The following is a 21,683-nucleotide window of genomic DNA, read 5'->3' on the forward strand; positions in this document are numbered from 1 at the left end:
AATTCGCATGATAGATATTTGTTAAGATTAAGAAGATAATACCTGTTTTATTTATTTATTTTTTTAATTTGGTAGCAAAACTTTAATGAGATATCGATGTTACAAATGAAGAAATGAAGAGTATATTTTTTTTGGGCCTCGAATAAAGTACCATATATATTCGTCAATTTTGAAGTTTTTTCAAAAAAATTTAGAATTATAAAAACTGAAATTATATACTCATTATTTCAACCTTTATCTCTCGATCTTATTTTCCGCCGTAGCTCTTCCCGAGAAGCTCTTCTCCCGATAAAAGTTTGGATAAAACTTTGGCAGTAACGACTTTTTAATCCGTTACAATGGCAGGCCTTAATTGATCTTCCTCTGAAATCATGTTTTGTTATTTTGTACTTGGTTTGATATTTTATTATTTTCTGTATAGGAGACAAGTGAGTGTCTCACACCGAAATTTTCTGAAATATGTGTTTCTGAAATATGTGCTACTATAAAGCTCCATCAAAACTATTCAAATAATTTTTCCATATTAAAAAAAAAACTAACGAGAATAATTCCGAGATTTTGAATTAGATAGGAAAATACATATGAATATTGCTTTTTATACCAATTTATATGTTTAGCCTGTAATAGGCAAACCAACTTAAATTCTTTGAATGAATTGATAACTGAATCGTGTAAAACAAGCACATTTTACACCAACCAAATAACCAATAGAAATATTGGATGAACATAATCAAACAATTCGTGGCTAGTTTCGTTTTGTAATTTTCGTTTATATATATTTCTTATGCATTGTGACATTAAATGGCGTCGCTTGATGAATTTTTGTCAGTACAATTCTAAAATATTGGTGAATTAAAATTTTTTAGATGCATTTTTAAATATAAATAAGTTAGTTATTATGTAATTAAAAGTGATTTACATTGAATATTTGATAAAAAATTTAGTAATTCATTGTAATTTAAGTGAAAAATCGAATTTAAGTGCTGTGTGTTATTTTGTAAACAATAAGTAGTGTTTTGACAACAAAATGTCAAAAGTGATGTTCTTAACTTAAGTAACTTTTTTGTTCATTGTTATAAACATTTTTTTAAAAATGAATGAATTAAAAGAAAACCCAGATAGGAAATGGGAACCGTTCCCCAATCAGAATCAAACAATGTTAAGCCCACCTCGTATGGCAATTTCTATAGAAAATCAAAGGATTACAGTTCCTCAAACACCTCAAGGAATACCTGCACCGTCTGGCGCTATGCAAGAACATGATTTACCACCAGAATTACTACAACAAGGCTGGAGAAAGTTTTGGTCAAAGCGTGAAAATCGCCCATATTTTTGGAATAAAGTCACTGGAGAATCTCTGTGGGAAACGCCAGCTTTAAAAAATCAATTCGATCCAATTACGGATCCATTAGGTATATCTGCTACACCAGGACCTGTATCATTAAAACGTCGTGCATCTGAAGATTGTGGACCGGCTGTTAAAAAGTTTGTGCTATCAGGCCCATGGGATTTGGAAGTTAACACAAATATAATTATTTTTGAAAGACCTCACACTATATATACACATCCTCATCCAGAAATTGAAGCATTTAGGTAAATTAAATTTTTTTTTTTGGAAAATTGAATTGTTCGCTACTTTTTTTTTTTTTTTAAATTGCGAATTTTAAAGAAATGTCCGATCTACTTATTTACCTTTTAAGTATTCGGTAACAAATAACAAGGTTTATTTAAAATTTTAAAATGATTTAATATATCCACCCGGATGAACTGTACGCGTGTTAGCAAAAAGCATTTGGTATAAAATGTTATGGATAGAATTTATGAGCAAATATCTTTCTATATCTTACTTGCAAAAAAAAAAAAAAAAAAAAAATAGAAATAATATCGTCAACATTCCAAGGACTTAATTACGGTTTTGTGTATGACTTCGATGTACAATTTTTATCTCATTAAATGGCAAAATTCTTTCATACCATTTTCATATCAAGTCATTTATTTATTAGGTGCGGGCTGGCATCAAAATTAAGGCAGTGCTATCAAGAATTGTGTCATAGTCGAGAGTCAATCGACGCGCCAAAAGACTCTTTTAATAGATGGCTAATGGAACGAAAGGTAATTGATTATGGTAGTGAACCATTCTTACCAAGTAGTTGCTATCCAGAAATATCCATGTCAATGTATCGTGAAATAATGAATGATATTCCAATAAAACTTGTTCGACCCAAATATACAGGAGATGCTCGAAAACAATTATCTCGGTATGCAGAGGCAGCTAAAAAAATGATCGAATCTCGAAATGCAACATCAGAAAGTCGAAAAGTAGTGAAATGGAATGTAGAGGATACATTTCAATGGCTAAGAAAAACAGTTGGTGCTACTTACGATGATTTTCAAGATCGATTAACGCATTTGAAGGTAATTGTCTAATTTTTTATTACATAATTGATAAAATTTATTAAATATGTTTTGTATAAAATTTCCAGAAACAATGTCAACCACATTTAACAGAAACTGTTAAAAAGTCAGTGGAAGGAATATGTTTGAAAATTTATCATTTGTCTGTCGAATATTCAAAGAAAGTTAAAGAGAAAAATAGTATAATGTTACGTGAAAATGGCATTGCAGAATTGACACCACCAGCACCAATATCAATGCGAAAAGTTTGGTGTTATCCAATACAATTTGGTATATCATGTCCGAGATATCCAGTTGTGGATTATATTCCAGAACGAGATCAAGCAATTTTAAGATATCAAGGCGATACTGTTATTATAAATTCCACTCATTTATTAAAACTTGTAAGTTCACTCTTATCTACAATAATCTATCTATCTAAATCTGTACAGTGAAAAAGGGAAAAACGGTTCAAGATAAAGAGTTGAAATTTATATGAGCTCAAGGAAGCTATAATATGAATTGTTTAACGACAATACCGATCACGCAGCTACCTCATAAGAAGCGGGAGTGGCGGAGCACATTTATTTAATTATGGAACGGGAGTAATAACTCATTTGAAAAGGTTTCTCAATACAACAGTTTGCGGAAAAAGTTGCTACTACTTTTCGAGCACTTTTGATGATGATTTTAAATTAGTCGATTTTAGTATTTTGTTGTCACAAAACACACGCATATGCTCTTTATTGAGCACACAAATACCGTAGAAATGACAATAATCATTATAAATTATACGTTTAATTAAATTATTGCGTTTAATGTTACAATAAATAAAAAAAACCGCCTAATTTTAAAGTTGTAGCACACTTTTTCAAAATCTTTAATATTCGTTTTGAGAAACCCTTTCAAATGAGTTATCATTAGAACCCCTATTCCATTTGAAAAAACGTACTCTACCGCCTCCCTGTTTTTCCTTATTTCCATTAACCAATTGAAAATCACTAAAAGCTATCGAGATGAAATTTTTAATTTTAATTTTTGATCAGTAATATTAATTCACTGATTAACAATCCTTTATTTTATTAAAATAGGACAACGAGAAGTCATTGAAATTTAAATGTAAACAATTTATTGGTTAAAATATTCTATTTGGTAAATAATGGTTTTGTGCAGCTTAAAAATATCGCCATTGTCCTATCTATAAATTGAGCATCGTTGGTAAGAGATAGATAATGTATGGGGAAGCTAAATATACAGAAACAGCGGCTGTTGCCATAAAAAGCAAACGCGTTTTTAGTTGTACTGAACACACTCATTTTGAGTAGTCCGGAATGAAAGAGTATCATATTAATTTTTTCAAAAATGTATTAAAAGGACCATCGGGTTAATCGTGGTTGAGTTAATGGCTAATTATTATACCTTAAGATTAAAATATAAAGGAGATAGCACAACGCATGAATGGAAACATGTTTTAAATGAATGTTATTCGAAAGTATGCCATAATTTTTAAAAAGCTATATTACCTCAAATATTTCGTTAAAAAGCTATAATAATTATTATTTTACAATTATCGTAACGAATTGACCGTAGTGGAAAAGTTTAAAGAACTAAAAATCTAAAATGTCAATTGTTTGTATTTTCTTAAATACAATATTTTGTATTTGGGAAAATAGTCAAAAATGCTACGTTTTCTTTCATATTAAAAGTTTTTGCCCCAAAAAGTATTAATATGAATAATGTCCTTTTTTGTTACTCTAATAAGGTCAAATCCTGGGTATCGATGATGTGCCTTATGATTCACAACAAATTTTGTATGGATTAGGCTACATCGATTGTAGAAAAAGTTTTGAGAAGTTTCATTTTAGATGCTTCACAGTTTTTGATCAAGAAATGTTTTTATGTTTCTTAGGAGCATCTGTATCGATACAGTTGTTTTGATGACAAAAAGTTTGAATTTTTCATTCCACGTGTTTGGTGCTTACTAAAACGGTATTCAACATTTTTGGGCACGACGAGCACAAGTGCAGAATCAAATGACACACAGTCATCACTTCCAGCAACAGTGTTTGAATGTTTGAATCGAATGTTTGGAGTCAGTTTCGAATGTTTTGCATCACCATTGAACTGCTATTTTAAACAGTATTGTTCTGCGTTTGCTGATACTGATGCATATTTCGGTTCCAGAGGGTAAGTTTTTTATATTAATTTTTATATCTTATATATTATTATTATAAATACAAGATTATTTTAAGTTTAACTCAAAGTTTGTTTTAATGGTTAGAAAAAGTTTTGAGACAAATGTTTATAAAATATCTAATTAGTAAATTTTCACTAATCCGCTCGCCCATTTGTGTCTGTTAATATGATAACTCAAAATCAAAAAGAGATAGTGTATTAATAGCTCTTTCTAGAGCTTAATAGTGATTGAAGTTCGTAGATAACCAAAATCTGTCCAAAAGGTTGATCGCAAAAATTTATCTTTAAAACGTAAGAGATTGAAGATAATTTCAAAGACAAAAAATGCCTTTTAAAAAGTGTTTAATCCTTGTTACTTGCACCAAGCTGAATTAGAAATCTATAAAATTTTATTTTTTAATTGTTTGCACAAACGGGTTTGCGCTAACGATTTGAATGTGTATGAAGCCCATATTAAATTTTAGGTGAACAATTACAACTTTTAATTTTTGTTTTTGTGTGTTTTTAGACCATTTTTAGAGTTAAAAGCTGTGTCAGGTTCATTTGAATGTAACCCACCGTACTGTGAAGAATTGATTGATGCAGCTGTTAAACATATTGAAAGATTACTTGCCGATTCAAGTGAACCACTTAGTTTTATATTATTCTTACGAGAAGGAGTTGAACCTTTACCACCTGTACATTTAAAATTAGATAACAGTCATTATAAACGACGACAAGTTGTTGTACCTGCCATGGAGCATGAATATCGACACGGATTACAGCATGTACTAAGCAAGTAAGTTGAAATAATGTTATTAAAGTTTTTAAGCAAGTTAATTTAAGACTCAAGAAAATAAACGTCACTTTAACAGTGACGCTATTTTTATTTACAAAATATATAACAAAGTAAACATGATAGTAACATTAACAATACATCATTAATTATTTAGATAGTTAATAGTAAGTACATAATCAGTTTATTATGCATAAAGTCTTAATATAAATATTATCAAAGATAATAAATGAGAACTCTAGGATATTTCGAAATAAATTTCGATTTTTGCCCCAATTTCCTAGATCAATTTTTTTGTATTTTATATATACGTATTTCGACTGCCATGTAGTCATCATTAGCATAGCAAATGGCGCTAAAGCCCGGGGTGGGCCTTGGCCTCCTCTACAATACGCCTCCAAGCAAAGCGGTCCTTGACTGCAGATCCCCATCCAGTGACTCTCATCACCTTCAAGTCACCCAGCACCTGGTCCAACCATCTGAGTCGAGGTCTTCCTCTTCTTCTAGTGGCATATGTCTTTGCTTCAAGTATTTTCTTTGGCATTCGTGTGTTTTCCATTCTCTGAACGTGTCCGAACCACCTGAGTCTTTGTAAGAATTAATAGGAGTAATCACGACTAGCTAATTATTACTGATGATGACTACATGGTAGTCGAAATACAAAAAAACAAACATTCATAATAAGAGTAATCACGACTAGCTAATTCTTACTGATGATGACTACATGGTAGTCGAAATACGTATTTATAAAATACAAAAAACTGATCTAGGAAATTGGGACAAAAATCGAAATTTATTACAAAGTCTTAAGTTTGATACAATAAAATTCTATCCCTAAAATTCGTGGATGAAAATTTTTCTTTGAAATAAATTAAATGTTTTCAAATGAGTTTTATCTTCAAGTGAATATTTCAGCGAAAAGCATTTATTATTATGTTTGTTTGAACTTGTTGGTTATGAAATTTCTCGGTTTTGTAACGGGATTGACCCATATTTTGATTTAGATCTGAGTTAAATGTTCGATCACCATATGGGACAATGGTCATTTGGTTACAAAATGCAGCTGGGTATCAACGATGGGGACCAACAGAAGAGCGCGTGGAAGCATTACTGGATGCATGGCGACCAGGTCGTGAACGTGAACGTGATCGACAAGAATTATTAAGCCCGACGCCGCATCGAGGATCTCAAACGACAGATGTTGTTACTGAACAATCATCCCCTTCAAAACATATAACGCCACCTATAAATCCTTAGTGATAAATTTACCCCCAAGTATGTGATAGTTTTATTGAAGTATAATTTTTATTAAAAAAATGGATGTCACAAACATTTGCAAACTTCCCTGAAGCTTTAGTTTTAACATTTAACTATTTTAATGTACAAATAATTGCTTCTTTTATGGGATTATTTCTATAATTAGCTTTTATAACGCGGTTTAGGTAATTCTAACTGGAATGATTTTAGCTGGTGCTAATCGGAAATATTGAATTGGGTATTATCATAAATCCCAATTGTCATATCATTTTTGAATGCTATTAATCCAAGAAAATAAACATATTTCTTGCAATAATTTATTATAATCTTAAAATTTAAATTTAGCGCATAGTAATAGTGTTGAAAATGTTCTGTGTTTTCCATTCGCAAATTCTCATCGATCTGAGCGGTACCGTGATTTAGTTTGAAATCACGAATTATGCAAATACACTTTAAAACATCAATTTTTCTACACTAAACATTAAGTAATAACTTTTAGCAGAGGTAAAATTCAAAGGTGTGTGAGGTGTCTTTTCGTAGGAGTACGCATTTGTGGAGGTCAGGTATGTGAAAAATGATCTTTTTTTTACTGTGTATATATGAAATATATATCAAAGTATAGAAAGTTTAGTCCCAAGTTTGTAATGCTTAATATTGACGCTAAGAACAAAATTTTGGCACAGATGTTCATAAACTCCCCTAATTAGCCCATTTTCAGTTGTCTGTTCGTCATCACGATAACTCAAAAACGAAAAGATGAAATTTTTATTGTGTGCTCAAGACATAAACAGTGAGGTTGAGTTCGTAAATGAAAAACATAGGTCCATTGGGTCTTGAGTCCGCCAGGCCCATTATGTGAACCGATAGAGATAGAAAAAAAAGTTGAAATATAAAAAAAAAAAACTTTTGTTTGAAATATTTTTTTTGTTAACATTACTATTTATCCGTGAGGGCGTAAATTAGAGCGAAAATTTGGCGTCCATTTTCTCCAAAACTTTAAAAGATAGGGAGTTGATGAAAAGATAGTGAAATTTTGCAGGTAGCTTCAGTCTTCTGAAAGTTGTTCACTAACACTTTCTATACAGGGTCAGTTTCAACAATTAACTCAGTCAATTGTTTGTTTTCATTTGTTTTATGATGAATTATGTTAAAACTCGCAGATTAGATAAAAATAAGAGTAAAATTTTCGTATAGAAAATCGTACCTCACAATCCTTCAAAGCGCACTTTTTTTCTCGATTAGTGAATATTTACGGTTCATTGAAAACTCGCTGCAACATTAAACCCGCACCTTAACTCAAATCAATGATGAATTTTTACTAATAGTAAGTGCTAAATTAAAATTTTGAGCCTTTAATAAGCTATTTTAAGCTATGTTGATGTTTATGTTAAATTTTCCTGGATCTTAAGATTTGTATCGAATAGGATAAAAAAAAGTGTATAGAATTTAGATACACCTGTGTTTGTTCAAACTTATAAGTGACATCACATCATTTCGGTCGTGTTGCTTTAGAATAATTATGTAAATATTATTATATAAAACGTTTAAAAATTATGAAAAAATCTTTGTAAATAATTTTATATTTTGGATTGACAATATAAAAAACAAAAACGAGTTTATACTTTTTTTAAAGTTTTGTTTTGGTACTTAAAATTTTATATAAATTGGGTGTAATATTATTGATTGGTTATGTTTTTTGAATTCGATTTTGAATGAATAATATGTTTTTATTTTGGATACTACTACCTACAGTTTTAATTGGGTCAAAGGATATGCACTCCATCCCTATATTTTGAAAACAATTACAAAAATAAGACGCATCTGCTTATCTAGGATCATGTTTTTTTTTTGTAGATGATTTTGAAAATAAGTTGTATGTCTCACTCAACAATCAGAATCTAGAGTCTTGTTATCACGGGTAGGGGTGGATTTGGTCCTTTTTTGGACGATAAATTTACAATTTTACTAGTTAGTTTACAAACTGACGGAAATTACAATATTAATAAAATATAAAAAAGTATCCTATATTTAATTCTGCTCTAGTGAAGTAAAAGTAAAGAAGGCCTACTTTTCTCATTTTATTATGTTAAAATATTGGAAACGTGATCTGCGTTTTTTAAAGTAATCCGTTTTTAAAATAAAAAAATTGGAATGTTCTAATATCCGTTCATTTCTCGAATAAGAATACATTAGAACTTTGATAAAGTCTACTGTATTTTTATTCACTTAAGTTTAAGCGAAAACTTATTTAAGTAATGGAAATTTAAAAGCTCATATTATTTTATTTATTGAGATTTAAAAACATATTGATAAAATAATTGGCGTTTTCTTACATATCTGCTGAGTTGATGACTGAATTGAGATTTGTTGGAGGATTATACGTTAACGAGGTTCTACTGTACAATCAAAATAATTTCTTAATCAGTTTTGTTTAATTTAATAGACTAGTAAAATTATTACTTCAACAATATTGCATTTTTTAATACCTGCCAAACAATACATAGTACAATGGAATGAGCGGAAAAAATATACACTCTCAATTTTATTGATGGATAATTACGTTTTGCTATGTGGTAAACACTTCAGCTTAGTATATAATTTAGGTTATAGCTTTGCAGTTTCTCTAAGCTGAAGTTTGTGCGGGACGTATAGTTCCGTTAAAAAAAGCGATGATCCACAAAAGTTCGTCAATAGTTGATCAATAATAATTATTTTTATGAGAATTTTTGTAGATTGCCGTGTTTTTTTTAATAGGACTATGACAGAAACGAAAAATGAGGCACTTCAACCTGTGACTATTTTACGATCTACATTTGCATTTCCTCAAAAATATACTACCGATGCATGTATTGGAGAGTCATGTAGTATAAACTCAGTCTCAAATTTTACCACTTAATATTAGTTCAATTACATGACAAAGAATATTTAATTTAATTTGTTCAAAAAAGTTACAAAATTTGTAAAACACAAATCATATCAAGATAGTTTTTCTTTAATCACTACTTGCATATTTGCTAGATTTGAGAGAAATGGTTCTAACACCTAAGTTTATTGTATACGTAGAAAAATGATGTACAAAAACTACTGGAATTTGGTTAATTATTTCCAGTCTCTTTTCCTCACTAATATGATTCCAAAAATTTATAATATTTATATCTAAAAAATATGCAAAATTAAAGATAAAATATAAATCTGCTGTTCTACCATTTTTAAGTGATGGCTACCGTGTCTTACACGGAATGAATATTTAAAAATTTTGTACTCATGAAATTAAAGTCATTGATTGAGCTCTTATTCTTTATTCTATGCGAATATTCACTCGTACTAGACGATTCAATTTGTTTTTGTGATTTGGGGTAATAATAAAATGTGGTCAATTTACCCATTGACATATAGTTCTAGACAGACGGACACATAATAGTCTTAGCACGGAAGATTGAACTTTACACTACTATAAATTGTATTTTTGAAAAACAAGGTTTTTTTCGTTATGATTGTATGTCCAATATTATACGTTGATGAATCTGTTGTAATATTAAATGTAAAAAATTTATAATAATGTGTAATGAATCATAATATACTAAGAGTCAAAGTTTCCAGTTTTCGACGTGACCTGGACTTCTTACATTATCGTATCTAAAATCGAGGAAAGTAATGTAAAATGGAATAACGCCAACTTTTCGTGTTAAGATGCTATTAAGTTATAGAAGTTCATTGAAAAAATGCTAATCGTTTTTGTTTTATAAGATTCCATGACATCTCTGGAAACTTCTTAATGATGATTAAGACCATTATTGAAAATAAAATGACCAACAATTTTTTAAGGATGCAATAACTTTTTTAAAGGATCGAACTTCCTTCTAAAAACGAAAAGATAACATAACTCGTAAGTTAATGTAAGAAGTCTAGTGCACAACGAACAACGAATATTTGATGAATCTGGCTCTTAGCATATAATTAATACTATCTTATGTATCTCCCGTTCAAAAAAAAAGAAAAAAAAAACTTGACAAAAAATTTTTAAGTAAAAAACGGAATATAATAAGCTAATAATTATTTATTTTAATATTAATAATTTTAATTAATTGATTAATTACATATTAAAAATCTTTCACACGAGTGTCACTTTTTTTTTGAGACGGAGATATTTGGTAAGTGCTTACTTTTTGTATTAGATATACTGTTTTGTTATCACATGGCTCAATGATTTAAACACACACTGTATAAATAAATATTCATAAAATTGAAAAAGATTATGTTAACATATAGCACAAGTAATGAAGAAAATAACTAATTAAAACTTTGACTTAAAATATTTTAGCAACTCGCAGGAAATTTGTTAATAGGTAAAGAAAAAAAGTAGAAACTAGCATATGTCAACCGATTTTGATGCCAGAAACTTTTTTTTTCGCATATTATTTTACATCCTTTCAAATATATTTCGAAATATCCTAGAATTCTCATTTATTATCTTTAATAATATTTATATCCTTTCAAATACCTATAACAAATTTTCAGGGGGTTGCTATAATTTTTGAGCTAAAAATTTATATTTCTCGATTATTTATATTTAGAAAAAAGTGTATTTACAAAAATATTACTTAAGGTAGTTCCATTGCTTGAACTACCTTAATTTAAAAAACGCATTTTAGAAGTCAACATTTTAATATCAGTTGTTGATTTTAAATTTCATTTATATATTTTATTAAAACGATTGGTTAATAGGTGCCATATTTTGAACATATCGAAAACTAATAATACTTAATAGAGGCAAATTTCTTAGAAACCAGACAATATTAAGGTTATATGTGCACTTTAATTATGGAGGGTAGAGATAAGAAATTCCATCTTAAAAAGGGTGAAAGTAAAAAAGTATCCAGCTGAAAACATTAAATGACAGTTCTAGAATTGTCCAAAATGGTGCTTGCTTTGGAAGAGTGTGTTTTATGTGAGCTTTTCTATCCTATTATAATAACTTGTTTAGTTTTCTGTTTTACTCTACTTTGAGTACTTTTTTTTAAATTTTCAATTTAATTTCATTTTTTCAATTATGTTTTTTGACGGACATTTTTTAATACTCTAAGATGGTCTTTCTCACCTGTACTATCCATAACTCCAATGATGAATTAAAATGTTATTAATTGTACCTTGCTAAAATTTTCGCAAGATTTACAGGTTCTGAGCAAATAAAAATGGAATGAGATACTTATGTGCGATTTTAAATATTGACTTCAATTTACTTAATTGAATATTAACAGTGCGCATATGACAGTATATAATTAGTAATAAGCATTTATGACGTATGTTAATCACATTAACCAATCAACTTTCAACATAAATGTTGCATATATATTTATCTTCGATCCACTTTACCGTGTTCAAAGCAGCTGATAGTGACATGAGTATAGCTAATGTATCGATTCAATTACGTTTTTCTATAATATAGTTAAATAAAATATATTACTGGAGCGCAATAGAGCTGAAACCGTCTCGAATATTCCACGATAATGTGAATCGAACCTTAAGGGCGATCACACACGATAAGAATTTTAAGAAATTCTTATCATATGTGAGCAATCTAAAATGGTTTGGTTAAAACATTTGACTATCCATAGGATTTAATTACTGTGGAAAAATACATTAAAAGCTAAGATGCAGTATTTTTCCTTGTTTTAAATATGAATCCACTTCTTAACATAGAAAATGTTTACGCCCTATGTTAGTAGTTGTACTTTGTCAATAGAATAATTTCTGGCATTGTACATTAATCGAAAGCTATATGTATTAATTTCCTATGTTAACACAGGGATCATACGTGGCACTATACGAGTAAAGCAGAAAATATTTACTTTTTTTTATTTTAATGAAATTTTTGTATTTAATGGCAGACAGGAAGATTGCAGAAAGTCATTCAATTATAATTATAAACAATACTTTTTTTTTTATCGCAAAGCGTAACAGTATCCACATGCTTGAGGTAGACGAAGAGAAAGTAAAGATCGGAGCATCACATTTAAATAAAAATAATATTTATTAACAATGTCAAAACTTTTATTCTACTGTATCACGTCAAATGTTTTTACCAATACAATTTTTCTTAACATAAATTCATTAAACTCACAAAAATCATATTGTTGTATATTGCAAAACTATTTTTATTCCATTTATAAAATTTATGTAAATAATTTTCACAAAGTAATGAAACAACTACAAAAGAAAATTAACATTAAATTAAACAGAACGGTATTATTATCTAGCTTAGTGACAAAAATAAAATTTTAAATGTATATATTATATATTAAAGAAATTTTAGAATATTTGTAAATTACAAAAATAATATATATATAAACACTGGTAGAGAAATAAACTTTAAAAAATTTATTATATGCACAGATAGATCAAAAGCTGGTAACACAATTTTGAGTAGATATTTCAGATATTTTAAAAATTAATACAGTTTTTTAAATGTCTGATTAAGGGCTCATCCCACCGTGAATCGTAAATATCTTGCCAGTGAAAGCTGGTGATTATGAATACTTCACGAGTATTTTACAAATATATATTGTTGAGTAATAAATTTGACCTTATAAACCTATATCTTACATCCAAGATGAAATTATAAAGTACCTGTATTAAAATTTCTGTAAAAATTAATAAACATTTTCTCGGCTACTAATGTTATTAAAGCTCATACAGGAATGTTTTATTGGTTTTTTTTTTTTTTTTTGTAAAATAATTTTTAGAAGTATTGTACGCTTCCAAACTTCATAATAAATTAAGATATAAAATTTCTCAAAATTTAAACCCTTAGTGCAAAGTGTTACTGAATGATAAAACTTTTGGGAAATTGATTCAAATTATTTTGTATGAGCTGTTTGGGATAAAGATTCGTCCATTTCTTTGCAGAGATACGGCTGCTTGAAATTTCGTTATAATTCCTGAGTATATTTGGAACAATAATGTTAGCGAAATTAGTAAGAATTTTAAAATATGGACAAACAAGACACGCTATAATTTCTGGAATGCGTTCATTGTATATTAAATCTAGGCTTTAAAAAAAGCCACTTTAGTGTTTTATGAACAAACCTGATCAATCGTTCCATTTCCTGCAAAATGTTTAGAGTGCTTAGAATACTGATAGGTACCTTTAGTTAAGGGAAGCGTAGTAGAGAAAATTGAGTTCCCAGCTCTTGTTCTATTTAGAGAGGAAAAACATTTTAAGTTGATTTATAAATTTTATATTAATAATACATATTTGTATTGTTTAAATTCATATGAAAAAAAAAAAAAAAACGATATATTTAAAAAAATTAATTATTAAGCCAAAATTTGATAATTTTCCACAAATATATTCGGAAAATGAATTTTTATATTATATATATATACACCATATTGGTTGAAAATTTTTTTATGAATTTAAACGAAATTTTTGAAAGATATCATGATTTAGTGTGCAATTATTATATGATTTTTTTCATTTTTAAAATTGATATTATCCATTTTATTTTTATGTAAAGAATATTTCTTATGAAAAATAATTTATAAAAACAAATATAAATTGTATGGTATGTTAAACATTATATAGAAATAAAATTTATTCTACAAAACATATTCATTATTGATTTTCATTTCGTCTTTATAATACCCTAGAATATACCATATTCGCTATATGAGTTTTATTTCAAGCAGTTACCATAGACGATGGATATATAAATCTATAGATTGTATATATGGCTTACATTGAAAATCTAATATTATTTTTTTTACAAATATAACTATGTTAATTTACATTTAAAAAATATTTATGCAATTTCGTCTCTTATTATCACAATTTTAATGATACAAGTTAATTTGACATTTACAAGTAAAAAATTGAAAATTAGTCATAACAGCCTCCTTATCCACTGCCAAAATTATCCACTGGAAGCGGGAGAGGGAGTTTTACTAGCTAAACCACGAAATTCTACTTTTTTTTGGAATCTTTTATAAGCGTTTAGTTATTATTTAATGGGAAATATCCTGCAGGGTAAGTTAAAAACACACAAAAAAAATTTACTACCCTCTCTAAGTTGTTCTTTATATCCAATTCAAATAGCCTTTCTCTGAAGACTTCTCCAATTTAAATCAAATTACGTCAATGTCCTTTTGTTACTCTTATTACAAGAGTTGTACTTGAAGATTCTTGTACAACTCTACATGATTCAAGGAGCAGTAAATGAAGAAAACATCCACTTTCTTGTATTCTTATTGACATTGATCTAAGTATTACTCCTAGACGACCGCTACAACTTAACTTTCTGATCGTCACTACAGTTGAAAAATTGATATTAGTTTCTATGTCTCCACATCAAATACTGTTGTTGGAATAAGTAACCACACACACACAAATAAAAAACACATCGATAAAAATTTCTATCTATTTATTAATTTAAAAATATTGCTTAGATCATTTAATAAATTAAATAAAAAATTATTTTATAAATTACAGTATTGTAGTACGTTTTATTATTTTACAGTTTATCATACAAAATGCAGTCTTAAAGAGTATTTCTAAAATACTTTAATTATATTTTTAATTATCTTAATCAATATTTTCTGCAAATTCTGTGGCTTAATCACTATCTTCCGAAAGTTCTGCTTCATCTTTCATTTTACGAGGAGGTCTCTGCTTCTTTGGTACATATCCAGGACCAGCTTTAGATTTTCGATATAATTCAATAGCACGTAATTTTGTTTTCAATGCATTTATCCGATCTTTTTCACGTTGTGGTATAATCTCCTCGTATGTCTTTGGTGCAGGTTTTTCAAATTTGACTAGTTTTTCTTGTAACTTACTTAATGGTTTTACGTCTACATCAAGTGTTACAACTTCCGGCTCGCCAGGTTTTCGTTTTTTAGGGGCTCGTTTTGTTTTTGTTTCTTTCTTAGTTTTTGTAGCCTTAGATTTAGTTTTTGTACTACTAGTACTTGGTTGTAATTCTTCTTCTACATCTTCGTTATCATCAGAATTTTCTTGTCCTAGACGTGTAACTGCATTTTTTACTCGTTTACTCAATAAGATTTCCGCATTTTTTAACGGGCGTTTATTAAAGTATGCTAGAATTGATTTTTGGGATTTAGGATCTTCCCATCGTTTCATAACTGGCATTAATATTTCGTTACATTTTACTTCAGACCATCCAAATTTTTGACGAGCAAATTCACGCAACTTTTCTAAATTTGGTTTACCCCAAGAAAATGTTTCTTTGTTTGAATCAACTTCAGGTTGTAAGTATGCGTTGATAACTTGAATGCTTGGAAATCCTTCTAGTAGAGAAATATTTTTTAATTTATTACGTAATGAAGCTTTTCCAGGTCCAGCAACTCGCCCACCTTGCCACCATTGTTTAAACTGCCGTAGTCCAGATATAAGCTCATCTTGGCTAAGAATAGTTGTTTCTTGTTTTGAAGGGGGAAATGCAGCTAAAATTTCTAGAGCTGTGACAGGGCCTATTCCTTGAATCCCTAAAGTATAATCACTACCAACCAATAATGCCAATAAAATCAATTGTTGTCTTGACATTTCTGAAAAGATATAAGAAAATTATTATAAAATTTATGCGAGTCTCAACGATTAATAGAAAAGATAGCGAAGAAAAAGGGAAGTAATTGAAAAAAAATTAGAATTGAATAAACTTCAGACATTGGTTCATATTTTCCATTAATACAGAAGTATTCAAAAAAAATTCGGGCTTTGATTAAAAATTTATTTATATTGAAAATCGATGAACAAAATTCGACAAATAGCATATCTTCAGATTGATATCAAGGTAAAATATCGGTCCAGGACGTTGATGTGACTAGAAAAAGTTGCAGTAAACTCACATTGCGCATGTATCAAAAAAATGTAATTCCGAAATTGCAAAAAATAAAGCTACCTTTAAATCAATATTTAGTCAATTTTTTATTCGTTAGTTTTGAAACTAAAATTTGGTTAACTTACTGAAGTGATGTTGAATATTTTCAGCTCGAAATTCCATTACATGCTTTTTGTGATTAAAAAAGTTTTTATAAACTGTTTTTCCACCAAACAACCAAATATCACTATCGTCTGTAATTGTTCCATCCGTTAAATTAACTTCATCTAGAAAGGCACATTGAGCTTCTGCTTCTTTTGGAGCAATTATATATGGAACACCAAATAACTGTAGCAAATGTTGGGTATCTTTATACATTTGATCTGTGATTGAGTTTGCCATTCGCTCTTCATGAGCTTTCTCCTTTAATAAATTTTCACGTTGGGCTTCCAAGTTTTCTTTAAGGTTTATTAATTCTTCTTTAGAAATTTTTGGTTTGGTACTCTTTTCCACGGATAAATCTTCTTTGTTAGAAATTGATTTTTCATCATTTATTTTTTCTTTTATGGTTTCATTGATGCAAACTAATTTCTCCTTTTCTTTTTCGGTCGTGGTCTCACTAGTGGCAATTAATTTCTCATTATTATTAACCTTTTCCAAATCACTCGTTTTTGAAATAGTTACTGTTTTATTTTCATTTTCTGGTATATTTTCTAGTACTTCATTTTCGATGTATGTTTTTTCCGTTGAGATACTTTTTTCGATTGATATTTTAACTGATTTCTGATTAGTTTCGAAGACATCAGCAAATAAATCGTCAATGCCTTCATTTTCGGGTTTAATCACAACTTCTAAAACAGGTTTTGATTCCTTCGATTCATTTACCTCAACAAAATCGTCTGATTCATCTGAATCAGAAATAACTCCAATACCATCCATTTCTTCAGTATCTGATGTAAGATCTTGAAGTAATTCCTTAACATCTTGTTCTGTAGGTTTTTTCCGCTCTGGCGTATTTAGAAGCATTTCATTCAAATAAAAATCTTTTGATTTAATTTCCGATTTGGATTTTTCTGTGTTTAAAAACTTTTCGATTTCCAAAGGTGTTAAATCACTATATTCAGTTAAGTATGCTCTTGCAAGTGACGTTGAACCTTTTGCTACGGGTGTTAATAATATTTCGTCATCGCTAGAACTGTCAAATTCAAAATCACCGTCTTTAAAATTATTTAAATATTCCATAACATCGTTTTCTTTTGTTTTTTCAGCTTCTAAGGATAATTTTATTGCTTTTTCTAAATCTAAATCGGGTGATTCTTCTTTTATTGCTATATTTGTATTTTCTGTTTGATCTTCACAGCTATGGTTTTTCGCCTCTCCAGTTTCTAGGTCTAATTGATTACTTGATTCTGATTTAATCTGAATTTGTTGTTCAGAATTTAAACTGCTTGAATTGATTTCAGATAGAGATAATTTTAAAGCCTTTTCTAAATCTGGGTCATACTCTAATTGTTTCATGGTATTAGTAATAAAACTTGTTGAAGGTTCGTTTAGTTCGTTATCAACTATATCTGCTTCAGATTTCGCTACTTTTGTTATTACCTTCTCTAAATGTGGTTGTTTTTCGGTTTGATGAATTGAACTTGTAGAAGGCGTATTTAATTCTTGCTTCGATAATTGTATTGCTTTTTCTAAATCGGATTCAAAGTCAGAATTGAGTTCATTTTTTGAATAAATTGCTAAGTCTGAATCTTGAGAAGAATCTGAATCATTTTTTATTTCAATTTTCGATAATTTATTTGCACTTTTCAAACTTTCATCCATTGATTCCTCATTTTCATTTTTCGTTTCCTCTTTAATAGTATTCATTTTTTCAGTAATTTCTTTTTTAGTTTGTTGAATACTTTTTATAAACAAAAATCTTGAATTTTCATCGGATGCAATACGTCGTTTTGCCGCCATTTTTGAAGCGGTTACAATACCTTCTTGGCACAATAAAGCTTCTAGATCACCTAACGATAGCGAATGCCCACCCATTTCCTTTTTAGCTTCCTCTAACGACACTTGTAAAGAACGTCTTTTTAATACACGCTGTATTTGAAATTTTGAAAACTCTCCATTTTCAGCAGGTGTTACATATAATTTCTTCCATGATGTGCGCTTATTATTTTCTTTAATATCTGTTAGGATATCATGACGCACATCCGCTGGTAATGATAAGAATTTTTTATCTTTTTCATTGAACGTATCAATATCAATCCAATGCTTATGAACAGGTCGCATATCTTCAATATCATTTTCAGAATTATTCTGACTTGATGTAAATTCTTGAGGTAATTCGGGTAACTTGAACATATCATCCTTATCTTCATCTTTACGTGATATTTTTAGAGGACTTTTTTTTATTGGACTATTTGTTTTTTGTGTTATGTTTTCAATAAGAACTGAATCGATTGCTGATTGCTTTAGAAGTGTATTTAAAATTTCTTGATGTAATCTTTCTGATTCATCTTCATGCTGATATTTTAATTGATTTCTTTTAATCTGAAATTAAAATATAGTTTGATTTTATATTATAATTTTCTATCTTATTATAGAATTCCTCGAACTGTGTACAAGCATAAGCTAGGGAACGCGTTTTTCAAGCCGACAAGCCGAAAGCTTTTTGTTTCGTTTCATCGAAATTGATTAGATTTGAAACACAAAATAATACAATACACGCTGATTTGAAGGCCAAATCATTCTGATGCAGTTAAATCACTTGCAAGAGAGTGATATTCACAAAGGCTTTTCGCGTTGGGGTGATCGATTTCCGATCTTTTGGCTGCATGGTGGGCATTAAATTACCATCTGCATAATCTAGCGATCTCCAACGATTTACATGGAAAATGTAGAAGCTTTGTTACCACCTAGCTTAAGAAAAGTAATGAGGAAGAAAAGCTTTGGACTTCGGGTAGTAGGATACTTTCAAGGACAATGTAGATGACCGAAATATATTCGGGCATGTTTTTATCAGTCCCCTTTCTATTTATTATTAAGACATATAATAAGATCAATCATAAGCGTACCCATTTTTGGCCTCAGAATTAGGAAAGCTGCAATTTTTGGCAGGGGTGAAAATTGCTGACCACCTCCCTCTTCTCTAGGTTCGTTAATGACCGTCAGGTTATTTAAATTGTTGAACCTTAAGTAGTCGAAAACAATTTTATTGTATTAATAAATTTGAAACTGATATTTGTCGTGAAAACTTACAATAGTTTGTTTTTTAAGTAACGGAACTCCACCATCAAATACGAAAACTGGTCGTATTCTATAATAAAGTAATTTACATAAACGATGATACACTCCTAATAAATGAGCATTGGGAACAGATGTACCACGAGAATCTTGAAACCCTTTAATTGCTTGATGCAGCCATATTGATATATCTATAAAATTATAATTAAGGAATAATATTTCCAAATAAAAAGTACAAAAGATCATGAAATTTAAAAAAATCTTGATTGGCTTTGCTAGGATTCCCGCTAAAATAAAAGTTAAGACATATGAGGACGCTGCACATAACGCTTATGTTTACCATAAAACTTACCTCATCAGAAGTATTTACGATAATACTTAAGATTATTGTAAACATAAGAATTATAGGCAACGTAATTGCGTTTACATAACAATCGCAGTGTTAATAATAATAATAATTACAAAAATATGGGTATCGCAAATGGGTCCTAGACCAAGAGTCCTCTGTGTTCTCCTTGAGAACGACCTATCACCCAAAGACGAGACGTCTTCGGGTTAGAGGTGCTATTAAAATCGGATGAAGTTATACGATTCTGTCGAGGCCAGACGCCACGCAGAAAGCAGATAACTTGTCCGTCGGGATATCTCCCAGGATTGATGGATCCAAGGTTAGTGTAGAGTTAGTCGAAAAGCATTAAATAAGAATGATGCTGCTGAAGCAAGTGTACATTTTAAAAGGAGTACTCAAAGTAATAACAGTAGGATAGAGAACTAAACAAGTTATTAGATGTTTACGTCAAACACCCTATTGCTGCATAAGCGTCATTCTAGCCACTTTCCTTAATGCATTTTGAGGACACTTTTTGAATCAAACAGCCATAAGAGATATTGTGCTCCTATACCTCTACACTCCATAACATTAGTTACTCTTCTAAATAACTTCTGTGATAAAAAGAACACACAGAGACCTCTTTTTTAATTATAAAAACATTAAAAGTTTAATGTATTTGAAATTCTATTGTTTTAATGTATCGGGTGGTCTATTTATGAGGTATTAAATTTATGTATTGAAAATGATTTAAAGTTGAATATAAAATTAGATTTAATTATCAGAACACTTTTGAAACATTACGATGTAACGAGTTTTGTCAAGCAGTAAATTGATTAATTAGAAAAAAAGCAGCAAGCAAAAATTCTTGACTTTTTCCATTTGTTTTTTAGCGGAGGGGGTTCTTAATCCGTGACCACATTTAAGGGTTAACACTATAAAATTGATTCGTTTTGTGATGTTTTTGATGATAGCACATAAAATCTTATAGACTTAAATGAAGAAAGAAAGAACAAGGTCGAAGGTACTATGTTACAAATATATGATAACTTCAAAAATTGGAGAAATTAAGAGTTACTTAATTTCAACTATTAGCCAAAATATATCTATTTTAAGCAATATATAAAAGATAAGTTCATGGAGCTTCAATTTCAATTTACTTATGATTAATTAACATTATTGCATAATATTAGGTAACAATAAAAGTGTATGGTTTATTGTTTACTTATTAGTTAACCTCAAAAGAAAATTGAAATAGTTTTAAAAACTTTTACTGAAATAAAATGCGTAATGAATCCAAATATTTTTGTTTAATAAACGTCAATATTGACATAAAAGGATACCAACAGCAAGCACTTTATTTTCTAATGTTTCAAGCGGCACAGGTTTTCCAGAAGAATCAATTAACCTCCAAAGTCCATGTACTCCCATTTTAATTTAATTAATAAATACGATGATGATTAAGATTAAACTTATGCAAAATAATATGATAAAAATTGTTTATAAAAAAAAAAACACAATAATAATTAAATCATTTTTTTTGTTATTTACTTCTTTGATATGTGTGAGAGAAGTTCTCATGCAGTGGAGCGTGTATACTGGGCTCACTACACTACAAACAAACTACAATAATTCTATCCTATGTGAAGTCTACCTAACA

The 21,683-nt window shown here is 29.3% G+C and overlaps 2 protein-coding genes across 3 annotated transcripts; one reads left to right on the forward strand and one right to left on the reverse strand.

Moving 5' to 3' along the window:
- Positions 1 to 959: 959 nt before the first annotated feature.
- Positions 960 to 6,707, forward strand: LOC123306054 (mRNA (2'-O-methyladenosine-N(6)-)-methyltransferase). Its single transcript, XM_044887923.1, has 6 exons — positions 960 to 1,593; positions 2,004 to 2,415; positions 2,484 to 2,798; positions 4,304 to 4,581; positions 5,099 to 5,368; positions 6,370 to 6,707. The coding sequence occupies exons 1-6, from the start codon at positions 1,094 to 1,096 to the stop codon at positions 6,620 to 6,622; spliced, it is 2,028 nt and encodes a 675-aa protein (XP_044743858.1). The 5' UTR covers positions 960 to 1,093; the 3' UTR covers positions 6,623 to 6,707.
- An 8,360-nt stretch (positions 6,708 to 15,067) lies between these two features.
- On the reverse strand, positions 15,068 to 21,683 carry LOC123306049 (DNA excision repair protein ERCC-5 homolog). 2 transcript variants are annotated; one of them, XM_044887913.1, is made up of 4 exons: positions 21,367 to 21,683; positions 19,711 to 19,886; positions 16,605 to 19,002; positions 15,068 to 16,186 (listed from the first exon to the last, which is right to left on the reverse strand). In XM_044887913.1, the coding sequence occupies exons 1-4, from the start codon at positions 21,452 to 21,454 to the stop codon at positions 15,234 to 15,236; spliced, it is 3,615 nt and encodes a 1,204-aa protein (XP_044743848.1). In that variant the 5' UTR covers positions 21,455 to 21,683; the 3' UTR covers positions 15,068 to 15,233. The 2 variants fall into 2 exon arrangements, with proteins under 2 accessions (XP_044743848.1, XP_044743849.1); XM_044887914.1 differs by lacking the exon at positions 21,367 to 21,683 and adding an exon at positions 19,527 to 19,642 and having other exon boundaries at positions 19,711 to 19,838.

This window comes from Chrysoperla carnea, chromosome 1 (genome assembly GCF_905475395.1).
Source record: "Chrysoperla carnea chromosome 1, inChrCarn1.1, whole genome shotgun sequence".
NCBI lineage: Eukaryota > Metazoa > Arthropoda > Insecta > Neuroptera > Chrysopidae > Chrysoperla > Chrysoperla carnea.

Excerpts from the sequence above, each read along its gene's own strand:
- LOC123306049 (XM_044887913.1), bottom strand. The coding sequence starts at position 21,454 with ATGGGAGTACATGGACTTTGGAGGTTAATTGATTCTTCTGGAAAACCT. Across the intron at positions 19,887-21,366 it reads AAATAAAGTGCTTGCTGTTG|ATATATCAATATGGCTGCAT; the intron begins GTATCCTTTTAT and ends ATAATTTTATAG. Across the intron at positions 19,003-19,710 it reads TACTTAAAAAACAAACTATT|ATTAAAAGAAATCAATTAAA; the intron begins GTAAGTTTTCAC and ends TTTTAATTTCAG.
- LOC123306054 (XM_044887923.1), top strand. The coding sequence starts at position 1,094 with ATGAATGAATTAAAAGAAAACCCAGATAGGAAATGGGAACCGTTCCCC. Across the intron at positions 2,416-2,483 it reads ATCGATTAACGCATTTGAAG|AAACAATGTCAACCACATTT; the intron begins GTAATTGTCTAA and ends TAAAATTTCCAG. Across the intron at positions 5,369-6,369 it reads TTACAGCATGTACTAAGCAA|ATCTGAGTTAAATGTTCGAT; the intron begins GTAAGTTGAAAT and ends ATTTTGATTTAG.